General features: G+C 39.7%; 1 protein-coding gene across 2 annotated transcripts in view; it reads right to left on the reverse strand.

Moving 5' to 3' along the window:
* LOC120985766 (myocardial zonula adherens protein) overlaps positions 1-22010 on the reverse strand; it is a 132879-nt gene that overhangs the window by 24112 nt on the left and 86757 nt on the right. For both annotated transcript variants that reach the window (XM_040413889.1, XM_040413891.1), the window contains 8 exons: positions 21730-21810; positions 12907-13068; positions 12116-12208; positions 10312-10425; positions 7335-7487; positions 2846-2971; positions 1790-1918; positions 1564-1658 (listed from right to left, as the gene is read on the reverse strand). In XM_040413889.1, the coding sequence (XP_040269823.1) occupies positions 1564-1658; positions 1790-1918; positions 2846-2971; positions 7335-7487; positions 10312-10425; positions 12116-12208; positions 12907-13068; positions 21730-21810 (953 nt within the window). The remainder of the gene's footprint in view (positions 1-1563; positions 1659-1789; positions 1919-2845; positions 2972-7334; positions 7488-10311; positions 10426-12115; positions 12209-12906; positions 13069-21729; positions 21811-22010) is intronic.

Here is a 22010-nt window from a genome sequence, read left to right on the forward strand (position 1 = left end):
CTGTCTGCTTCGGAGCCCTATACACAGTAGGGTTCACAGAGCTGTTGTTTCAGACACACATCTGGTAGTCCTCTGGTTTACTTTGGCAATGAGCTGCTCGACTGTAGCATGTCGGTCTACCCTCATGCACCTTCATAGCTAACATTCACCTCTCACATCAATGGCATATGGTGCTCTACAGTTTCCACATTGCTTCTTTGCACCAGAAGTGATGCATTTTTGATACGTAGCCGTTTCTGTCCCTAGTCTTCTCCCATCCATGTCGCTCGTATGTATGAAACACCTTCACCAGGAATTACTTTTGTATAGAGGAAAGTCACCATACATTCATATATATGTATATATATATTTATTTTCTCTATCACTGGTGCAGCACCTTCATTTATATGAAATCCACAGTGGAAAACCTCACTTTCTGTATCCCCGAAAACGGAAATGATGTATTTTGATACTGAAGGGACGTTTTCCCGACCCCTCCCTATATGTACCATGCTTGTCTCTACATGTTTGTCATTTTACTGAATGCTCCTGATGAAGGGGGACCACTAAGACCCCGAAACGCGTTGAGCACATAGCCTGCTTTTACCAATAAAGGAACCAACAAGAAAACACCCTGCTGTGGAAGTTGCTGTTTCTTCCTAAAATTCTACAAGCGACCCAGGCGAGGGAGGTCTGTTTCTGTGGGTGTCATGTATTTATCCCACAAAACACCTCCCTGGTGAAGTGAGTAATCTCTACATACTGTTTGTAATATCAACAGTTTTTACTTTTACAGATTTTAAAAAAAGAATATATGTATATCTAATTATAATTCTCTAAGCCCCCTTTACTGGTTAATGTATCATACCATCGGGGTGCACGTATATTTGTGTATCCCTTGACGAGAGAATTGGCGCCTCACCTGTGACACACCCACATTTTTTTCCCCTTGCATACTTATCTATGGAACGGTTATCCGTACATATGTGATCACGCCTGGCAGCCTTTTCTGATTTCCAACTCCAAATTTCCTGTCTCAGTCCGTCCTTTGGCGCTCTGCGGTTACTCCCAGATTCCCCAGGAGTTCCTCCCAGGGGTTATCTTTGATTAACGCGCTCTTTTTCTTTATTTATTTTACGTCTGATTCTCTTTGCAATGGTGCCATCTGTCTACTCCCGGTACACTTATTACAGCAGCACATGAACAGTTCACAAACTGTTTATTTTCAGAAATACTGCCACCCTTGGCCCGAAAGCCAAGAATCAAACATTTTTGCAACTCTGATTAATTGGCCCTGTTACCTATGACAGCAACGAGGGATATGTGTGCAGACAGCCTATCACACACCTTATATTCCCACCAAGCCCGCTCTACACACGTGACTTCCTTCATGAGCTACATGCTGCTGACGTTGAAGCTAGGAAGTGGTCATAATAATGTGACTTGAATGTGTATAATGTTATGGTTGTGTTTTAACTAGTTTCCTCTGCACACATAAAGGGGAGAATTACAGAGGTAGATGCACCACAATGCTGACTGCTGGATAGAATATGGACCAGTTATAATTGATTGATAAGTACTTACCTTGCCCGTTCTGACGTTGTTATGTCCATCTTTTGATCAAGTCTGTGAATACGTTCCTCATGTCTTGTTAGCTGTACCTGAAGTTGTTCCCGTTCCTACAAAATACATTTATGTTTATATACCTACAGACATATAGACAGTGGCATGGTAGAAAGTACCACAATAACAAAGACTACAGGCATGAATGAGACCATGGAATAAAGATTTAGAATATCAGTGCTGGTACCTGATGCATTCTCTGAACTAGTTGGTCTAGTTCTACAATTTTTAAATCTCGTTCTTCTATTTTTGCTTCTGCAATTGTAACTTTCTCACTGGCATCTTCAATAGCTTTGATGTACTGTTTAGCCTGGGCCTGAAAAACAGATACTATAATGAATAATTTTAATGGATAAAAGTAGCTGAGCGGGGGATAGTTACATGTCATCAGCAGTTAACTGTGTCTAACTATCTTTATTCGCTATATTAAGTTTATATAGTGATCTCTTAGGCCTCTTTTACATGAGCCTATTTTTCATCTGTATTAACTCCATATTTTAGGTGCAATTTTTGCAGGTAAAACAACACAGAATACAATACTTTCATCCATTTTACTGGAGGAAAACCCTACTGAAGATTATGGAGAGTATTCAAAATATGTATGCATTTGTATATCATCCATGTGTCATTTGATTTACATCTGTATGTCACTATTATTGTATGAATACTTCAAATGAGCTGTCTTATATCATTCATTTTCCTGGAAGACTGCTCATCAGTATTATGGATCTGTAATACAGATGCAGTATTGAGGACATCCTCATGCAAATACACTCTTGTGATACAGGCCTTACTGCAGTAAGAAACTATATTCACTTACTTGACTGTGTGACATTAGGGAAGTGATAGGTATATACTTGTCTACATGCTGTATTGATGTACTTAAAGAGGATCTTTCACCACATCTGACATGTCTGTTTTAGTAAATAATTTTCTTGCAATTTTCTCCTAACCCTCATCTCTTCCTCAGTTATTCCTCCTGAATATTTACTAATATATTGACAACTTGGGTGTTACAATCCCCACGGTCAAAGACCTGAAATTGCAGACACAACCCATGACCACATCTGGTGCCGTTTCTGGAAGAAGGGATCCTTATTGTTTAATCCTGTACAAACCCTTTAAAAGACATTTATTCACTCATATACATTTTTAATCTATAAATGACCAAACCCAGGGTATGGATAAACCAGATACCACATAACAGTTATGGATACATGAAATTTACTATTAAAACACATACAATCATGGCTTCTCTTTCTGTGACGTATTTCTTCTCCTCCTCTTGTATCTTCTGCTCATACTGACTGTAAAGTTTTCGTGTCATCTCTCTCATGACTTCAGCATTAGCTTCTTGAGACGATTCTATCTGTTTTAGGAAGAATGTAAGCAAGGGTTAAACCTCATACCTGAGTCACCTGAGTACATATTCAAGATAAGGACAAGAACCATTGATCTGATAGCTGTCTTGTACTGGAATGTGCTCAATGTGGATAGGCTAAATGGAGAATAATATTTTATATATCACTGGGAGGAGTAACGGACAAAGTCCAAGACACACATAAGGTTAGATGAAGATTGAAGGTAATGTTACAGTGCGGATAACACATTAAATGAAATAAAAAGTGGTGGAATTTATTTCAAAAGTGGACCTAGATTCCGGCATAATTTACAGATATAACCGGTAACAATCTTTCATATCAGTAATCTGTGCCAATGTAGTAACATAAGTATTACTAATAATCAATTAAAGGATCAGATAAAAAATGTTTTGGAAGTGAATATCAGGTATTTATTTAAATGGGTTGTCCGGCCTACAAGCCGATCATCTGAATCATTGGAATCTGTGTCCAATAAAAAACAAACAAACACTCAATTGTCTATGGTCTTACCTTTTCTGCACCACAGCCCTGTTTAAGGTCCCCACCAGGCCAGAAATGACTTGGTCCTGTGACTGCTGAGGCCAGTGTTTGGCTGCAGAAGTCACTGGACCAAGCCATCTCCTGTACGGCAGGGACCTGAAGTGGCTGGGAATGGGGCCATGATGTGCGTAGGTGGGACTGTGGACAAGTGAGTGTTTTTTGTTTTGTTTTGTTTTCCAATGTGGCAAAGGTTTCGGACATTGGGTTGGTTGACTCCTGACCTGCACCAGACAAGCTCTTTATAGCACTATCCTATATGCAGTGTACAAAGTGTCACCAATTTTCTTAAAGAATAGTACTTTACAATATATTAAAGTACTAAAGTAAAGTATTATATAATATTATATAATATTAATATATAATAGAACAATCTCAATAGAAAGTCTCTGAGCCCTTGTCGATTCCTTCTCCTGCAGAGATGAGAGACAACGCTCAGTGTGAGCACTTCTGTCTGCCCAATTTAGAGATCAATGGGGTCTCAGCACTTGGATCCCCACCAATCAAAATCTTTGATAAGTCACTATGACATATCAAAAGTTTTTTTTAAAGTTCAGGAAAACTTTAAAGAACGCCATTCTACTTATTGTTTCCAGGTATTTTCTACATTCACACCCTGTGTGGCCTTTTGTTTAGTTTTTTTTTTGTATGTAAAGGTTACCATAAACATGCAGGCCTAGTTTTGACTTAGGGTGCTTTCACACTAGCGGCAGGGGACCACTCGGCGTGCGCTGCCGTGCTGCCGCCGGAACTCCTTCCCGCCCCCATTATAGTCAATGGGGACAGAGTGGCAGTCCGGGGGCACACGTGAACTAGCAGCAGGACGGATCCGACAGGATGTTCACCCACCGGAACAGCCTGCCGGAGTCCCCTGCAGCTAGTGTGAAACTAGCCTGAAGTTGATGTTTATTTCAATAGGAATATGGTCCAATGAGAACAAAGGATCAAACATATTGAAATCCATCTTCCTTGATCCCTGCTGTTTGTCATTAGGAGAGAGTTGGGAGGCTTCCATACACATTAGATGGCAGACGAGTTACAGTTGAAACCAGAAGTTTGCATACACTATATAAAAATACACATATGCATGTTTTTCTCAATATCTGACGTGAAATCAGAATAAACTTTTCCTGTTTCTGGTCAATTAGGATTACCATAATTATTATTATTTGCCAAATGCCAGAATAATGAGAGAGAGAGAGAGAATGTTTTAAGGCATTTTTATTACTTTCTGCAAAGTTAAAAGCTTACATACATTTCATTAATATTTGGTACCATTGCCCTTAAACTGTATGACTGTATGGTCAAACGTTTTGGATATCCTTCCACAAGCTTCTCACAATAGTTGGTCGGAATTTGGGCCCATTCCTCCTGACAAAACTGGTGTAACTGAGCCATGTTTGTTGGTCGCCTTGCTCGCACCTGATTTTTCAGCTTTGCCCATAAATTTTCAATAGGATTGAGATCAGGGCTTTGTAATGGCCACTCCAAAACATTCTTTTTGTTATCCTTAAGCCACTTTGTAACCAGTTTGGCAGTATGCTTCGGGTCATTGTCCATTTGGAAGACCCATTTACGGCCAAGCTCTAACTTCCTGGCCTATGTCTTTAGATGTTGCTTCAGTATTTCCACATAATCTTCTTTCCTTATGATGCCATCTATGCCATCTATTTTGTGAAGTGCAAAAGTCCCTCCTGCAGCAAAACAACCCCACAACATGATGCTGCTACCCCCGTGTTTCACAGTTGGTATGGTGTTCTTCCAAGCTTCTCCCTTTTTCATCCAAACATAACGATGGTCATAATGGTCAAAAAGGTCAATTTTAGTTTCGTCAGACCACAGGACAGGTCTCCAAAAATGTAGGTCTTTGTTCCTGTGTGCATTTGCAAACATTAATCTGGCTTTTTTATGCTTCTTTTGGCATAATGGCTTCTTTCTGGCAGAGTGGCCTTTCAGCCCATGTTGATACAATACTCGTTTCACTGTGGATATTGACACAATCTTACCAGCTTCCGCCATCATCTTTACAAGGTCTTTTGCTTTTGTTCTTGGGTTGATATGCACATGTCGTACCAAAGCACGATCATCTCTGGGACACATAAGCCTTCACCTTCCTGAGCGGTATGATGGCTGGACATTCCCATCTTGTTTGTACTTGCGTATAATTGTTTGTACAAATGAACATGTATCTTGAAATTTGCACCCAAGGTTGAGCCAGAATTGTGCAAGTCCACAATTCTCCTTCTGATATCTTGGCTGATTTCTTTAGACTTTCCCATGATGCTACACAAAGATGCAGTGTGTTTCAGGTGTGCATTTAAATACATCCTAACAAACCTAACAGAAGCTTCCACACACATGACATCATCATATGGGCAGTCCAGAATTGTTTAAAGGCATAGTAATCTTAGTTTGTAGATAGAAGAAAGTCCAGCTCTCAAGTGGTAAAGGTGCTCTGACCTGCTCTGCACGGATCCAGGCTGTGTTCACACCCAACGTAGATGCAACAAAAAAGTCCAAATGGATCCAGCGAGTTAAATCAATAATTCTTTATTTCTTTATTTTTAAAAATGTATAAATAAGTAATATTCCTGCATAAAATCAACCATAAGACAGGTCTTCTTCATGGATTCATAGTATAAAGTATTCAGATACAGGCATGTAACTGCTTTTTAAGCAAAAAGCGGGGAATTAAATCAATTGAAATGTTAAGGAAGGCCCACAGTGCAGGTGTAGGGTAAAATGTAGACAATATTAACTTGATGTACATGCCTGTGGCTGAAAACTGACTTGGACTAAAAAATATATGTGAGTAAATAATATAATGACAGGATATACAATAATGCAGGAATGAGAAACAATCATATATTAATAATGTAATAAAATATCTGTATGACAATTCATTCCATAAGGGTGAGCTGTGTTTAAGGTAAAAATCCAGAAAGCTTCTATCTCCAATAATAATTTTTTGAAACTGCCCCCTCGCTTGTATAATTTTACTTTTTTTATACCAATTAAACTGAGGGACGCAACCTTACTATTATGTCGTTCCAAAAAGTGTTTAGATGCGCCAGAGATGTTATGATTTTTATTTTTGCTGGTGATATCATTCAGATGCTCAAGAAAACGCACCTTCAGTTTTCTGGTTGTACTGCCTATGTAAGCTAAATTGCATAGTGTGCACATGATCATATAGATGATGCCTTCTGTGTTGCAATTTATGTAGCTTTTTATTTTGTATTTCATTTATTTTTGGGTGTGTGTGAATTTTTTGGTTGAGTGAATGTAAGAGCAGGTTTTTGCAGGGATGATTCCCACAGGGATAAAATCCTAAATTGGATAGCCATGTGAGAGATAGTAATCTTAGTGTATGTAAACTTTTGACATTGCAGAAAGTAATAAAAATGCCTTAAAACATTCTCTCTCTCTCATTATTCTGGCATTTGGCAAATAATAATGATGGTAATCCTAATTGACCAAAAACAGGAAAGGTTTATTCTGATTTCATGTCAGATATTGAGAAAAACATGCATATGTGTATTTTATATAGTGTATGTAAGCTTCTGGTTTCAACTGTATATCTTACGTATATGGCCACTTTAACCTCAATCTGAAGTGAGATATATGGAGCAGGCTCAGGACTGCTGAACCCCTGGGTCAATAAATCGCTAGGATGCAGCATAAAACTGTATAGCATAAGGACTGTAGTCAGTGGACTAACCGGAAAGTGCAATGTTATGTTTAGCACTCCTAAACCCTAAATCACACTAAGCAGCTATGCACAATATGACCGTGGTAAGGGAATGTATTTACCTTTACTCTTAACAACTGGTTTTCAGCTTGTGCCACTTCCAACAAACACTGCTTTTCTTTCAGTTTATCTAAAGAGTCATTATAGGAATGTTTCAGATTCTTCACTTCATCTTTAATGTTGCAGTTTTCCAGAGTCATATCAACTAGTGTTTTCTGAAACAAAGATGAAGATGAGCAATAATGCTACCAGATGAGTCTTTAAAAAAAAAAAAAAGTGACACCCAAAGATTATTTTTGTGACTGTAAAATTAAAATGACTAATACAGCATTTAGACTGCACGACGGAGCAGGCAATTATCGGGAAGGAACCATTCCTTTTCGATAACTGCCTGCTTGTCAGTGAAGGTAAAGAGCTGCATTTACTGTACAGGCAGCAATCTCCTCCACTGTTATAAGGATGAGTGATGCCTACTGCAATCACTTGTCCTCATACAGATTCAATGTTTCACGACAGCAGAACACTGTTTACACAGCACAATCTGCTGCCCAGAAGCAATGATTTAATGGGCAGCATCAACAACTAATTCACCCGATGAACAAGCATATTGCACATTCATCAGATGATCAGCAGCACCCTTACATGGGAGGATTATCAGGAACAACTGTTTGTAGTAACACACGTCCCCGATAATCGGCCCAACCATTAGGCCATGTAAACATGTCTTCAGAGCGGCTGTCTAGACCTGCAGCAGATTTATCACAGGGGCTCAGACTGGATGATGAATGTTATGCAGTGATAGACACTGTTCTCTGACTCTGTGCCAACTACTGGTTGACTCATTTTGAGACCGAATTTTATGCCAGAATTGTGGCATTGTCAAATGGGTGTTAAGGCGGTGCAACTTAGGCCTTTCATGTGATGCCCTACCTATGTCAGATAATTCACACCCCTTTTCAAGTCATAGAAAAGCGTACAAACCTTAGTTATCCCAAACGGCGCCAATTGGAGCCATGTTTTAGACACATTATAGGCACGGACACATTACTACACCTAAAGATACATGTAAATATAATTGAGCCTTTACTAATGCATTGGAGTCTATAGGAAAAGCAATCCATTGATTGCTTGTAATAGTTACCCATAGGAACTATAAAAAAAAAAGTTCAAAAAAAGTTTATAAAAAAAAAATTTGAAAATTCAAATCACACCCCTTTCCCCAAAATAGAAAAAAAAAAAAAAAAAAAAAAAAAAATACACATCATAGGTATCCCAGTGTGCAAAAATGCCTCTGCTATTAAAATATATTTTTAAAAAATCCAAACGGAAAACGGCAAAACAGAAAAAAAAAGTCAAAATGGCCCATTCATCATTTTTTGGTTGCTTTTCCTCCCACAAATTTTTTTCATAAAAAGCGATCAAAAAGTCGTACACACTTCAAAATGGTATCACTGAAAAGTTCAGATTGCCCCGCAAAAAATTAGTCTTTACACAGCTCTGCACACATACATACAAAAAAAAGTTATAGAGATCAGAATATGGAGACTTAAAGGGAACCTGTCATTAACTTTATGCTATCCTTACTAAGGGCAGCATAAATTAGTGACAGAAATGCTGATTTCAGCGGTGTGTCACTCATGAGCTAAAAGTAAGTGGTTTCTGAGAACCGGCAACCACCAATCATTGCAGCCCAGGCCTTGAAAACGGTCAAATCTACCTGAGAAGAGTCCTGGTTATTCATAATCTCCTGCTCTCTCCCATCTGCTGATGATTGGCAGTTCTCTCCTAGAGAGAAAGAGAGAAAACTCGGTAGAAGACGGTCAGTCATCAGCAGGTGGGCAGGAGAGCAGGAATTCATGAATAACCAGGACTCTTCTCAGGTGGCCGGGACTCTTTTCCAGGCCTAGTCTGCAATGATTATGATGCTGGTTCTCGGCAACCACTTACTTTTAACTCATAAATGACAGACCGCTGAAATCAACTCACTTGTCTCTTCTTTATGCTGCCGTTAGTATGGGCAGCATAAAGTTGATGACAGGTTCCCTTTAAAGAAAAAATCTATTGTTATGGTTTTGGGAGGGCTGGAAGTAAAAAAAAAAAAGAAGGAAAATCACCCAGTCATGAAAGGGTTAAGGAGGACCTGTCACCACCACTGATGTGCCTGGTTTCGATATACTCATATTCCCCCAAAAAATAGCAATTCTTCGTTTCTTATCATTCTGCATTTCGCTGCTCCTCTGTTGTTCTTCCTAGACACTGCTAGCATCAACCGGCTAGTGTGAGAGCATGCAGTGACACCCCCGGGTAACACCCAGTTGGCAATTTTTTTTAATAACTTTCTAGGAGCAATAAAAGAGGAACAACACACCACAGAGTTATAAGAAAAATTGTTACAATTCTTTATTACAACAGATATGTCAGGGGTGGTAGCAGCTCCTCTTTAACACCAAACATAATTATTTCACTGTTGCATTCCAAGGCCATACCTTTTCTATTTTCCATCGACATGAATGCTTGTTTTTTGCAGGGGTATTTTTCAAATGATTTATTTGGGGAATTGTTCTAGCATTGTTAAAATAAATAATTAATGAATTAATCCACTATATGATAGGATATTTCTCCTATGTCTCTTTATATTAAATACCATTTAATACATATAGCACAGTGTGCTTTCCTTTCACTGCTATGGGATTTCCAAAAATAAATGAGACAATTACCCGATTTTTTAGAAGTCACAGAAGGACGGGTCCTTCAGATAGGTGTAGGTCCCAGAGGTGGGGACTGCACCTATCTGACATTTATGCCATATCAATGTGCCATTAATGTCCCAGATAGGAATACCCCTTTGAGGACCACTTTTTCACCATCTGTGAGTTATTCCTATAAGTACAGGAGTTGGCTTTATTTTCTATGTGTATTTTATTTGGTATTTAGTATAGAGATACATGGGAAAAATATCACATAATTTACCAGATTAATTCATGATGCTTTTTCTAACAATACTAGGACAGTACATTATCTTTGTTTAAGAAATAATACCTGTATTTCTATTGATGAAGCATTTAGAGAGCTATTGATGTCACCAAGACTATCAATGGCAGAAGCTTTGTGCCTGGGTATGGTTCTCCAAAGTTCTTGCTGTGCTGATGAGACCTAAAACAAAAGAAATACTCCATGAATAGGGCTTTTATGTAGACATATTTTAAAGGGAACCTGTCAGCGGCAAAAGCCATCCAAAGCGCCAACAGTACCTTCAAGTAGCCGGCAGTGAGTTTCTAATGATGATTTTCTTACTGCATTCTGATGAGGCAGAAGTATGAAAAACGTTCTTTTATCCTCCGTCCGCGCTATTTTCCAGTCAGGCTTAAAGTCAAGGGGCAGCGGCATCCTTGCTTCAAGTCAAGGTAACCGGGCCCCCTTCGCTGTGACTGACCGCGCTTATGCCAGTCATAGGAGAAGGGGCAGGGAAGGGGGCGCGGTTACTTTGACTTGAAGCAAGGAGGCCGCTGCCCCCTTGACTTCAAGCCTGACTAGAAAATAGCGCGGACGGAGGATAAAATAATGTTTTTCATACTTTGGCCTCATCAGAATGCAGTAAGAAAATCATCATTAGAAACTCACTGCCGGCTACTTGAAGGTACTGCTGGCGGTTTGGGATGGCTTTTGCCGCTGACAGGTTCCCTTTAAATGGGAAGATTTACGATAGTCCTTCAGCTAATCTACAAGCTCATTTAGATGAAGCAATAATAGTTTTGATTCACTTCCAGTTGATCATTACCTAGTCTTATGGTTTATCCTCAAATCAATACTGTGCCCAAGACCAATTACCACACAGAAAAATCAGCCATAGATGTGAGGGCGCCCACATTAGACTTAAAGAGGACGTTCATGTTTTTTTTTTTAGTTAGATAAATACCTTTCCTTGCTGCCACCCTGCCTGTTTTTCCAAATATCTTTCCTACGCCCCGCTGTGCCCCATTGCAGTTTTCCCGCTCAGTATGTTAATACTGAGCATTAGTACAGGGAGGAGGAGACTGCCCTGTTTCTCAATGGTTGTCTCCTTCTCCTGGCTGTGCCGTTGTCCAATCACAGCGGAAAGCGTCCCAGCCAGGGAGAAAAAAAAGCTCACCTTCTCCTGGCTGTGCCGTGGTCCAATCACAGTGGAGAGCATCACAGCCAGGAAGAAGGTGAGCTTTTTTTTCTCCCTGGCTGGGACGCTCTCCCGTGTGATTGGATCGCGGCACCAGCCAGAGGAGAAGGAGACAACCATTGAGAAACCTGGCGTCTCCTCCCCCCTGTACCAATGCTCAGGGTTAACATACTGAGCACGATAACTGCAGGGGGCACAGCGGGGCGTAGGAGCAATAATTGAAAAAAAACTGGCAGGATGGCAGCATCAGCTGCAAGGAAACTAAAAAAGAAAAACATAAAAGATCCTCTTTAAGTTGATCAAAATGAATGATTCCAACCAAAATGATCCATCGTCAGATGAGATGTAACAAGGAATGATCGCTTTAGCTGACTGATGACAGACTATCACTGAAAAGATTTTGTCCATGTCTAAAATTTTCTTGCACTAGACAAACATAATTTGATCTTTCTTCAAAAGATCTTTTGTCCATCGTCTAGTGTCACTGAACATGTATGGCCAGTTTGAAGAACTGTAACGGCCAATATGGACTAAAATGTGTATGTGCACTTCAGCTCAACCATCAACCTATTACTATCTAATGTGAATGGCCACCTTTAGTAATAGAATAGTTCATTTAAGTGAATTATAGCATGTAGTGACAGTAAGAGAACCATAAACTATTATAGTACAATGTTGAGTTTTAGCATTTACCTTCATTTCTTGAGAAAGACGTTTAATTTTCTCTTTCATATCATCATATTCTCCAAACATTCTCTCTCTTATCTTTTCCAAGGTCACTCTTACCTGCGGTGCAATAACAATTGTATACACATTAGGCCAAGAAAAGCAAATTTGTTTTATACACTTGTGAGATGGCCCAGCTAATCTCAGTTTCATTTAGAATTATTTACCAGTCCCATAATTCACAAACTGAGTTTTGAAATACCAGTGTTCTCCAGGCTGTTGTGAACCTACAAGCATTTACTGAGAGCTCCATCAAACAGCTGGAGAGCCATAGGTCAGAGGCCACTGCCCTTATCTATGTAAATTAGAAAACCTCTTATAATTTTATAAAAGTTTCCTCTAAAACATTTTTGGTATCGATATTATATAGTACATGACAGTGACAATGACTTTTTCTAGAACCACCTGACATGGATCCAGAGATCTTCCCATTCATTGCTCCAATTTCAAGCTGGCAGTTTAGGGGGCATGCATGAGGGGAATGTCCTTTCTACTGCAGCTGGTGGCAGTTGAAGGAAAGAACTTTGCATTTGCTTCCATCTCAGTGAACAGGACAGAGAAATTAGCAAAAGAGCAAACAGCAGGTGGGGTTATACAAATAGATTTCATTGAATCACTCAGTAGCTCTAATACATTTTAATTACCAACAGTTACAAAAGTATTGATAAACAGGGACTGGTTTAAAAAATGTAGAATGTTTTTTTTTGTGGGACAACCCGTTTAACGGTCCATGATGTGGACAAATTCACTACACTTACATCTTTAATATAATTCATTTCTTCTTTCAGTTGATGGGAGGACCATTCATAGACAACAACCTCATTTTGATGGTTGTTTTCGGTCCTTTGTACGACTCCATAAACCACTCCATGCGAGGCTGTTCCAGGTGGCTGAGTTCCTTTAGGTACGGAATAGAGGTGCTGTGAAGACAGTCATAATAATTAGAATAACCAACCAAATATCTACATTGTAGAACAAGGCTAATTTTAGCAACTTTTTCTTTTACTAATGATTGGTTGCTCATAGTGTTCTTTCCAGATGGAGAATATCAATATGAGATTTATAAATGATTGGTTATAGTGAAAATTGACTTTAAATTCAATAAGATCTTTGGTTATTGTGCAATATAACATAAAAATAGCAAAAATATAATCAGTTGTGGTGATGATACTGTGCTGTGGGTAATGTATTAACAGCCCTATGGCGCCGAGGACTAGATGTATTCATATAAATGACAAGGTATGTCTCATCATGCACTGGGTGGGAAAGCCCCAACAGAGACACGATGATGAACTATATAAGTATATTAATTACTGAATAATTCACCATAAACCTGTTCTTCTAAACAAGTTTTTGGTTTATTCTTTCATTTAAGGCATGGGGTTTCAGTTCACAGTTCTTCTGCCTGCTTCCCTGATAGATGATCTTTGTCCTTCTCTAAATTAAATATAAAGGCCAAGGAGTTTTATGGCTGCTTGAGGCTTACTTAAAGGAAATCTGTCACCACATGCCTTGAAATAAATCCATTTAAAGTAGAATATGTGCACTTGTCAAAAGATTCTAATGCTTTTTTTCCTATCTTTATACGTGGCCCAGATCCAGAGAAATAAGCAATTTCATTTTATGCGAAATAGCTCCTTGGGGCGACAAGGGCATTACTGTTGCACCAGAGACTCATCAGCCCAGTTATATTTGCTGCCCCTCAGTGCTTTGACTTACAGTGCCAGGCACAGTAGAGGTAATCACACCTAGCCCTGAAATCTCCTGGACTGGAGCTCTTCGGGCTGATGGTTGCATGCGCAGTACAGGTTCCATGAGCCCGGTGAGCTTCAGTAGTATACAGCGAGTGCGCAAATCAAAGTGGTGCATGCACTGCAATAAGATTTCAGGGCCAGGAGTTGGTCAAAGCATTGAGGGCATGGTCTGGCAAGAAAATGATCAGAGCCTCAGGTGCAATGGCAGTGGCTTTTTTGTACCAAGGGGACTTCTTTCTCCACATTTGGGCCACGTATAAAGATGGGATAAAGAATGTTAGAATCTGCTGACTAGCACACATCATGTCATCTGGATTTATTTCAAGCTATGTATTGACAGATTCCCTTTAATGGAGTATTCCCATCACCACCATTCATGGCTATGGTGGCCAGTAAGTAAATGGAAGCTAAAGAAACAATGTAGCAAAGCGAGATGTCTAGTTTCCATAAGTCAATGTGCTACAGTGTTTCCATAGTGCCCATTCAATTCTATGGGAGTTAGGAAAGCTTCTTGTATGTTTCCCTGAAATATCTGGCTGTCGCATGCAATGCACATTCTGATACCAGCCATTAATGGCTGAGATGGGAATACACATTTAACTTCCTCATTGTGCTGTTATTTGATGACAACCAGCTCTAAAATATGAAAGGGAAGCAAATAACATTATGAGTGTCATGAAGGTCATGACAATTAAAAATAAGGCTGAAAAAAAGACATTTGTCCATCCAGTTCGGCTTGTTATCCTGCAAGTTGATCCAGAGGAAGGTAAAAAAAAAAAAAACTGTGAGGTGGAAGCCAATTTTCCCCACTTTAGGGGAATAAAATTCCTTCCTGACTCCAATCAGGCAATCAGAATAACTCCCTGGATCAACGACCCATCTCTAGTAGCTATAGCCTGTAATAATAGTAACATAGTTTATAAGACTGGAAAAAAACATCTGATACCAAGATAATGTACAGTGGATAGAGCTGACCGGTGTGTCCGACTCCCCACCGATCTGAGGACACGTCATCAATATCTAATTACTGGAAACCCCTTTAATGGACATCTTCAATTGATGTTAAATGTGTGTGTGTCCACAGAAACCCATGCAACTTTATCCACATTGACTGTAACTTTGTAGAATTACAATGCTGGTGAACTGGCCATTGCCAAGGTTCACAGGGTACTAATGGAAAACATAAGTACAAATAAGCAAATATTTTTTTAGAATTTTTTTTAGATAGTTATGCAGATTGGCACTATCTTCTTATTTAGCAAAAATGTGTTCCTTGTCCATTCTGCAATTTGATGAAACAGAAACACCTAAAGATGGCAGAGGGCATCTCGGCAGCAGCAGTGTGCAGGTCTCCCAACAAGTAAAGGTGAGTCACACCATTCATTTTTTTATTAGCAGTTTAACAATTTTTAAGAGATGTAGGAAGTTGCTTTAAAGAGGTTATCCATGACTAATGTGAAAAATGAAAATCAGGACATTATATAGTACATGACAATCTCTTTCCAACAAAGCTAGAACCAGCCCTGTACCTCACATGGATCCAGAGATCTCCCCAGTCATTGCTCTGCTAGATTTATATCAAGCTGAAAGCGGCAAGAGGTGTGTCTTTTCTGCTGTAGATAAGGAGGCGTTGTCTCAGCTCTCCCTATTACAGCTCGGGAAGCAGTGAAGGATGACACTGAGCATGTGCGGCCATCTCAGTGAGCAGGACAAAGAAATAAGAAAAAAAAAAACAGCAGGTGGCGCTATACAGATACATTTTATTGAATAACTGAGTGGCTATGCTAAATTTTTAATTACAATGCAATTATAAAAGTGTTCAGAACTAAGTGCTGGTTTGAAAAAGTGTAGAATATATTTCATGGGAAAACCCCTGGATTTTACATGGGCTGTCTGAGCGGCCGATTCCCCGAGAGTACAGCTGCTCGTTCAGTGAAGGGAGACCGCTGTATTTACATGCAGCAATCTCCTTCACAGTATGAGGACGAGGGATCGCCATCTGCCAGAATCATGGTTTCTGAGCAGCAGATCACTGTTTAGACCACTTGATCTGCTGCTCAGAAGCCATGATCGGTGGTTCCTGTATGAACGACAGGATCGCCCTGATGAACGAGCGTTTCCTGTTCAACATCAAGGAAAAACATCTGCATGAGAGTTTGTATGTTCTCCCTGTGTTTGCTTGGGTTTCCTCCGGGTACTCCGGTCCCCTCCCACACTTCAAAGACATTACTGATAGGGAACTTGTGAGCTCCATTGGGGGACAGTGATGCTAATGTCTGTGAAGCATTGCAATTTATTTTATTTTACTCACTTATATATAGCGCTGACATATCAGCGCTATATAAGGGAGTAAAATAAAATAAATTGGCGGCACATTTACAGGGCCAGATTGTCAGGAATGACTGTTTGCAGGAACAGTCAATAATCTGCCCGATACTCAGGCCGTGTAAATGCACCTTTAGAGTGATAGTAGGTGCTCACGGTCAGTAGTAGTATTAAACTATTCAAAGAACTGGAAATCCTGACCAGGCAAATGCAAACAGCAAAGCCTTCACACCAGTCCACAAAGTAAATCATTAACATACTTTTCTCATAAATCTAATCTCTTGACAGCTGCTGTCCTCCTCCTGCCCTTTTCATTACCTTCTGCTGTAGGTTGAAATGTTAACTTACAAACATTGACTGCTTAAAGGAAATGTGTCACCAAGATTTTAATCTGCAAGTTAAAACCAGACTCTGATTTTATTTTCTGATTACAGATTTTTTAATTCTGTTTTCTGAAGCATTGTTGATGCTGACACCTAAATCATTTTTATCTTGCAGCAGTTTGCCCTAAGTAATCTGCATCATAGAAACAATGAATCTGTATGGGGACGAGCCATCGCAGTAGCAATCACTTGTCTCCATGCAGTGGAGGCGTTTGCTGCATGTTCATACAGCTTTCACTTCCTCCGAGAACCCCCTTTAAAGAGAACCCAAGTGACCATGAAAATAAAATGCAATCTGCAGACAGCATGATACAGAGCAGGAGGAGCTGAGCAGAGGCTGATTTATGTGGAAGAAAATTCAATAATTTATACATTAAATCTCTGCTCTTTCTCTGGGTTCAGTTATACATAGGGGAGGTGTTATCAGTGATTTATGCATCTCTGTGTAAAGGCCCTTTCACGACTATAATATACGTGATGTCTATGCCTTGTGCAGTTAGCACGCATAGAAACAATTTGCAGCTTGACTTTATCTGAAGCGGTATACATGTACTGCACCAGATTTATAGTTCTGGCTGTTGCAGATCAAATCCCTGGCTGTCAGTGAGGACAGCTTCTGCCCTCTCCATTGCTCTGTATGTAGCAACTCAATAAGCGCTATGAAGTGAATAGAGGAAGCGGCTTTGCCAGCTTGCTCTATTGGACCTGGCAAATCACGTGCTCAACAGGATTCTCGAGCATAGGACAGTTGCAGGGTCTTAGCAGACCCTGATAAGCTCTGCTTGTGTGTCCCTGTGGGGGCTGTTTTCCCTATAACTTGGGCTCCTGTGATGTCCCAGTTACTAGGAAATTAATGACTCTAAGGGGACTTATTATGCACCAAATAAGTGCAAAAATATAATAAAAAATAGAAGTAAAAGAAAAAATGTAAAAAAAAAGTTAATGACCTCTTGGGGGGGGACATATTATGTGGCATAAAAAGTTAAAAAAATATAATAAGAAATACAAGTAAAAGAAGAATGTAAAAAAAATTTTAAATGCCTATACTAACCAAACCTGTCACTCACCACAGTCACCCCATGCACATGAAACTATACATATTATACATCAAAATGACTGACAAAAAATTGGAAATTCATTTTAATAATTTATTTTTGTGTCAGTTTGTATAGTTAAAGAATCAGCAGCTATTGTTTGAAAAAATGTAATTTGTAAAACATGTAATAAACGTTTAAAGCATATTAATAAAAAGCCTTAGGTATCACAAAAATTATTTTGGTAGTCAAACAAATAAAAAAAGTTAGGGTCATTACACCACCAAGTGCACTATATATCTCAAAAACAATGTCTGGTCATTAACCCTTTCAAGACCAAGCCATTTTTCACCTTCGTGACCACGTCTAATTTTCCAAATCTCACATGTGTCACTTTATGTGCTATTAGCTTTGGAATGCTTTTACTTATCCAAACCATTATGAGATTGTTTTCTCGTGACATATTGTTCTTCATGATAGTCATAAATTAGGAGTCAATATATTTCACCTATTTATGAAAAAATCCCAACTTAACCAAAAATTTCAAAAATTTTTTAATTTTCATAAATTAGCAATTTTTCAAAATTTCTATTTCTCTGCTTTTAAAATGGAAAGAAAAAAAATGATAACCAAAAAAAATAAAATTAAATCATAAAATATTTATTACTTACCATTCCCATATGTCTCGTTTATGTTGGCATCATTTTGTAATCGTCATTTCAATTTTTTAGGACGTTAGAAGGCTTAGAACTGTAGAGGCAATTCTGAAAATTTCCAAAACCCACTTTTTAAGGACCAGTTCAAGTCTGAAGTCACTTTGTGGGGCTTACATAGTGGAAACCTCCCATAAATGACCCATTGCAGAAACTACACCCATCAAGTTTCTCAAAACTGATTTTACAAACTTTGTTAACCCTTTAGTGTTCCACAAGAATTAAAAGGGGTTTTTATAATCTCACACAATGGGGGCATATCGCTAGGATATGCCCCCATTCTCTCTATAGGTGCGGGTTCCCACCGATCGGACCCGCACCTATATCAAGAACGGAGCCCCGAAATTGAATGAAAGCGCACTGCGCATGCGCAGCCGCTCTCCATTCATTTCTATGGGGCCGCCAAAAATAGCCGAGCGTTGGCTCGGCTATTGCCGTCTGGCCCCATAGAAATGAATGGGAGCATGGGCAGCGCATGCGCGGCACGCTCCCATTCACTTCTATGGGAGAGGCGGGGATTAGAGATTGGTGGTGGACGGACCCCCGGAAATCTGGGGTCCTCCAGCCACAGCGCTCCCCGCTCCGTTCTCCATATAGGTGCGGGTCCCAGCGGTGGGACCCGCAAGTATCAGACAATAGGGGCATACCCCTTTAAAGGAAAATAGAGATTTAATTTCTAAATTTTACTTTTTTGTAGAATTTACATTTTAATCAATATTAATTACCCTGATTCTGTGGTTTCCAGAAACACCCCACATGTGGTCGTAAACTGATGTAAGGGCACACAGCAGGGAGCAGAAGAAAAGGAACGCCATATGGCTTTTGGAAGGCTGGAATAGTTTTTAGATGCTATGTCCCATTTGAAGCCCCCCCTGATGCACCCTTACAGTAGAAACTCCCAAAAAGTGACGCTATTTTGAAAACTAAGGACAGTTTTAATCATACTATTTTGGGGTACATATGATTTTTAATTGCTATATATTAAGTTTATTGTGAGGCAAGGTAACCAGAAAATCACTGTTTTCGAACTGTTTTTATTTTTTACAAGATTCATCTGACAGGGTAGATCATGTGCTATTTTTATAGAGCAGGTTGTTACGGACGCAATTATATAAAATATGTCTACATTCTTTGTTTCAGTTTTACATAATAAAGCATATTTTTTTTTATTATGTTTTTGTGTCTCCAAGGGCCTTATTTATTTATTTTTTTCTGCCAATCGTCTTTTGCAGGGGCTCATTTTTTGAGTTTATGTTTTTATTGCTACCATTTTTGGGTACACATGATTTTTTGATCATTTATTATTACACTTTATTGGGTAAGGTGAACATTTTTATAGAGCAGATCATTACGGCCGTGGCAATACCTAATATGTATACTTTTTCTTATTTATTTAAGTTTTACACAATAATAGCATTTTTGAAACCCAAAAAATGTTTCGGTGTCTCCATAGTCTGAGAGCCATAGCTTTTTTATTTTTTGACCGATTGTCTTAGTTAGGGTTTTATTTTTTGCGGGATGAGGTGACGGTTTGATTGGTACTATTCTGGGGGGCATACGCCTTTTTGATCGCTTGGTGTTGCAATTTTTGTGATGTAAGGTGACAAAAAATGGCTTTTTTTGGCACTGTTTTTATTTTATTTTTTACGGTGTTCAGCTGAGGGGTTAGGTCATGTGATATTTTGATAGAGCTGGTTGTTATGGACGCGGTGATGCCAAAATATGTATACTTTTTAAATTTATTTCACTTTAACACAATAATGCACATTTGAAACAAATTTTTTTATTTTATTGTCTCCATGTTCTAAGGCTGGGTTCACACTTGAGCGTTTTACAGCGCGTTCAAACGCGCTGTAAAACGCTCAACACATGAAAACCAATGCTTCCCTATGGCCCTGGTTTTCACTTGAGCGTTTTACAGCGCGTTTGAAGCGCTGAAAAACGCCCTACCGCTCAAACAGTCTTGAGCTTTCTTCGGGGCATTTTGACGCGCGTTTGTGGCCATAGGACACTGCAGTCAATCACACAAACGCGCGTCAAACGCGCGTTCACTATTGCAAAAAACGCGCAACAAAAACGCGCGTTAAACGCGCATATCAAATACGCTCAGGTCTGAACCCAGCCTAAGAGCTATAGTTTTTTTAGTTTTAAGTGATTTTCTTTATGTAGGGGCGAATTTTTTTACGGGATGAAGTAACTGTTTTATTGGTACCATTTTGAGAGATATGCGGCCTTTTTGATTGCTTGGTGTTTGCACTTTTTGTGATGTAAAGTGACAAAAATTGCATTTTTTGACACCATTTTTTTATGGTGTTTATCGGACGGGGTGGATCATGTGATATATTTATAGAGCCGGTCGTTATGGACGCGGTGATACCTAATATGTGTAGTTCATTAAATTTTTTCTTTTATTTATCTATTATAAATATTTTCACACTTTTTTATATCAAGTCCCACTTGGATCTTGACGATCCAGAGGGGCTGATGGCTGTACTATACTTTGCAATGCTCATGCAGGTTTCCTAAAAGATGGCAACACCGGACACCTTTGCAAAGCGTCCGGTTGCCATGGCAACCATCGGGCCGCTGCCATCGCAGCGCGGCAGCCCGATGGTTGAGAGAGGGAGCCCCTCCCTCTATTAACCCCATGGATGCCGCGGAATTTAAGGGTTCATAGCATAGTGTCAACATACAGCTGACACTCGCTGCTGATGGAGGCAGCTCAGGAACAGAGCCGCCACCATCACATACAGCAGGGGGACCTCACAAGGGGGCCACAGGGGATGATGGGGACACCGATGGGGGCAGAAATACACTCATGGGGGCAGACGACATGGATGGGGGCAGGTGGGCACAGATGCCGGCAGGGAGAGCGCATGGCCGGTAAAAAGGTTGGAGGCAGGGCACACAGGGGTTGGGGGAGCACGCACAGATCAATGCAGGGGGCACAGATGGGGCCCACAGATTGGGGGCATGGAGCACACACTACCTGATTTCAGGCTCTCATCTGCAGAATGCAGATCAGAGCCTGAAACAGGCACTTTTACACTGCCGCGATCCGATTGGTTAGTCTGCACAGACTAACCAATCGGATCGATCTCCGGCAAGGGACCACTTCAAATTGGTCCCTTGCCGGCATTACTGGACTGTATGCCGTCCGTGACAGTGGCAGTGCAGGGCAAAAGCTTTATCCAAGCTGCACGGGGTATGTGCAGATAGGACGTATATAGCCTTTTCACTCCAAACTTTGTATCAATCTGCTCATGGCTTTTCTGGTCTATTACATACTGCCTGCATGTCATGTGACGAGTTTCCTTTAAAGAAATTTGCAGTGTTACAATAAAAGATGAATATAGAAGTAAAATGTCTCACAAGAGTTGGGAGCTCAGATGGGTTGGCTCTCAGAATGAAGCCATTTCGTTTTCTTCTGTCAGTTGTACGTCTGGAGTCCACCTTAGTAAGGAAAAAAGAGTTGTCTTTTAATGGCATGGCAAATTTATCAGAAATTAGAAATGATCCAAAAATAATAAAATACAAAAAGATTAGTTCAATGTAAGGCAGTTTAGGAATGACAACACGTCACACACAGGACTGTTCCATGTACCTGTGTAGTTGATGTTGGACATTATAAAAAATGTTCTTGTGAAGTTATG

Source organism: Bufo bufo, chromosome 1 (assembly GCF_905171765.1).
Source record: "Bufo bufo chromosome 1, aBufBuf1.1, whole genome shotgun sequence".
Taxonomy (NCBI): domain Eukaryota; kingdom Metazoa; phylum Chordata; class Amphibia; order Anura; family Bufonidae; genus Bufo; species Bufo bufo.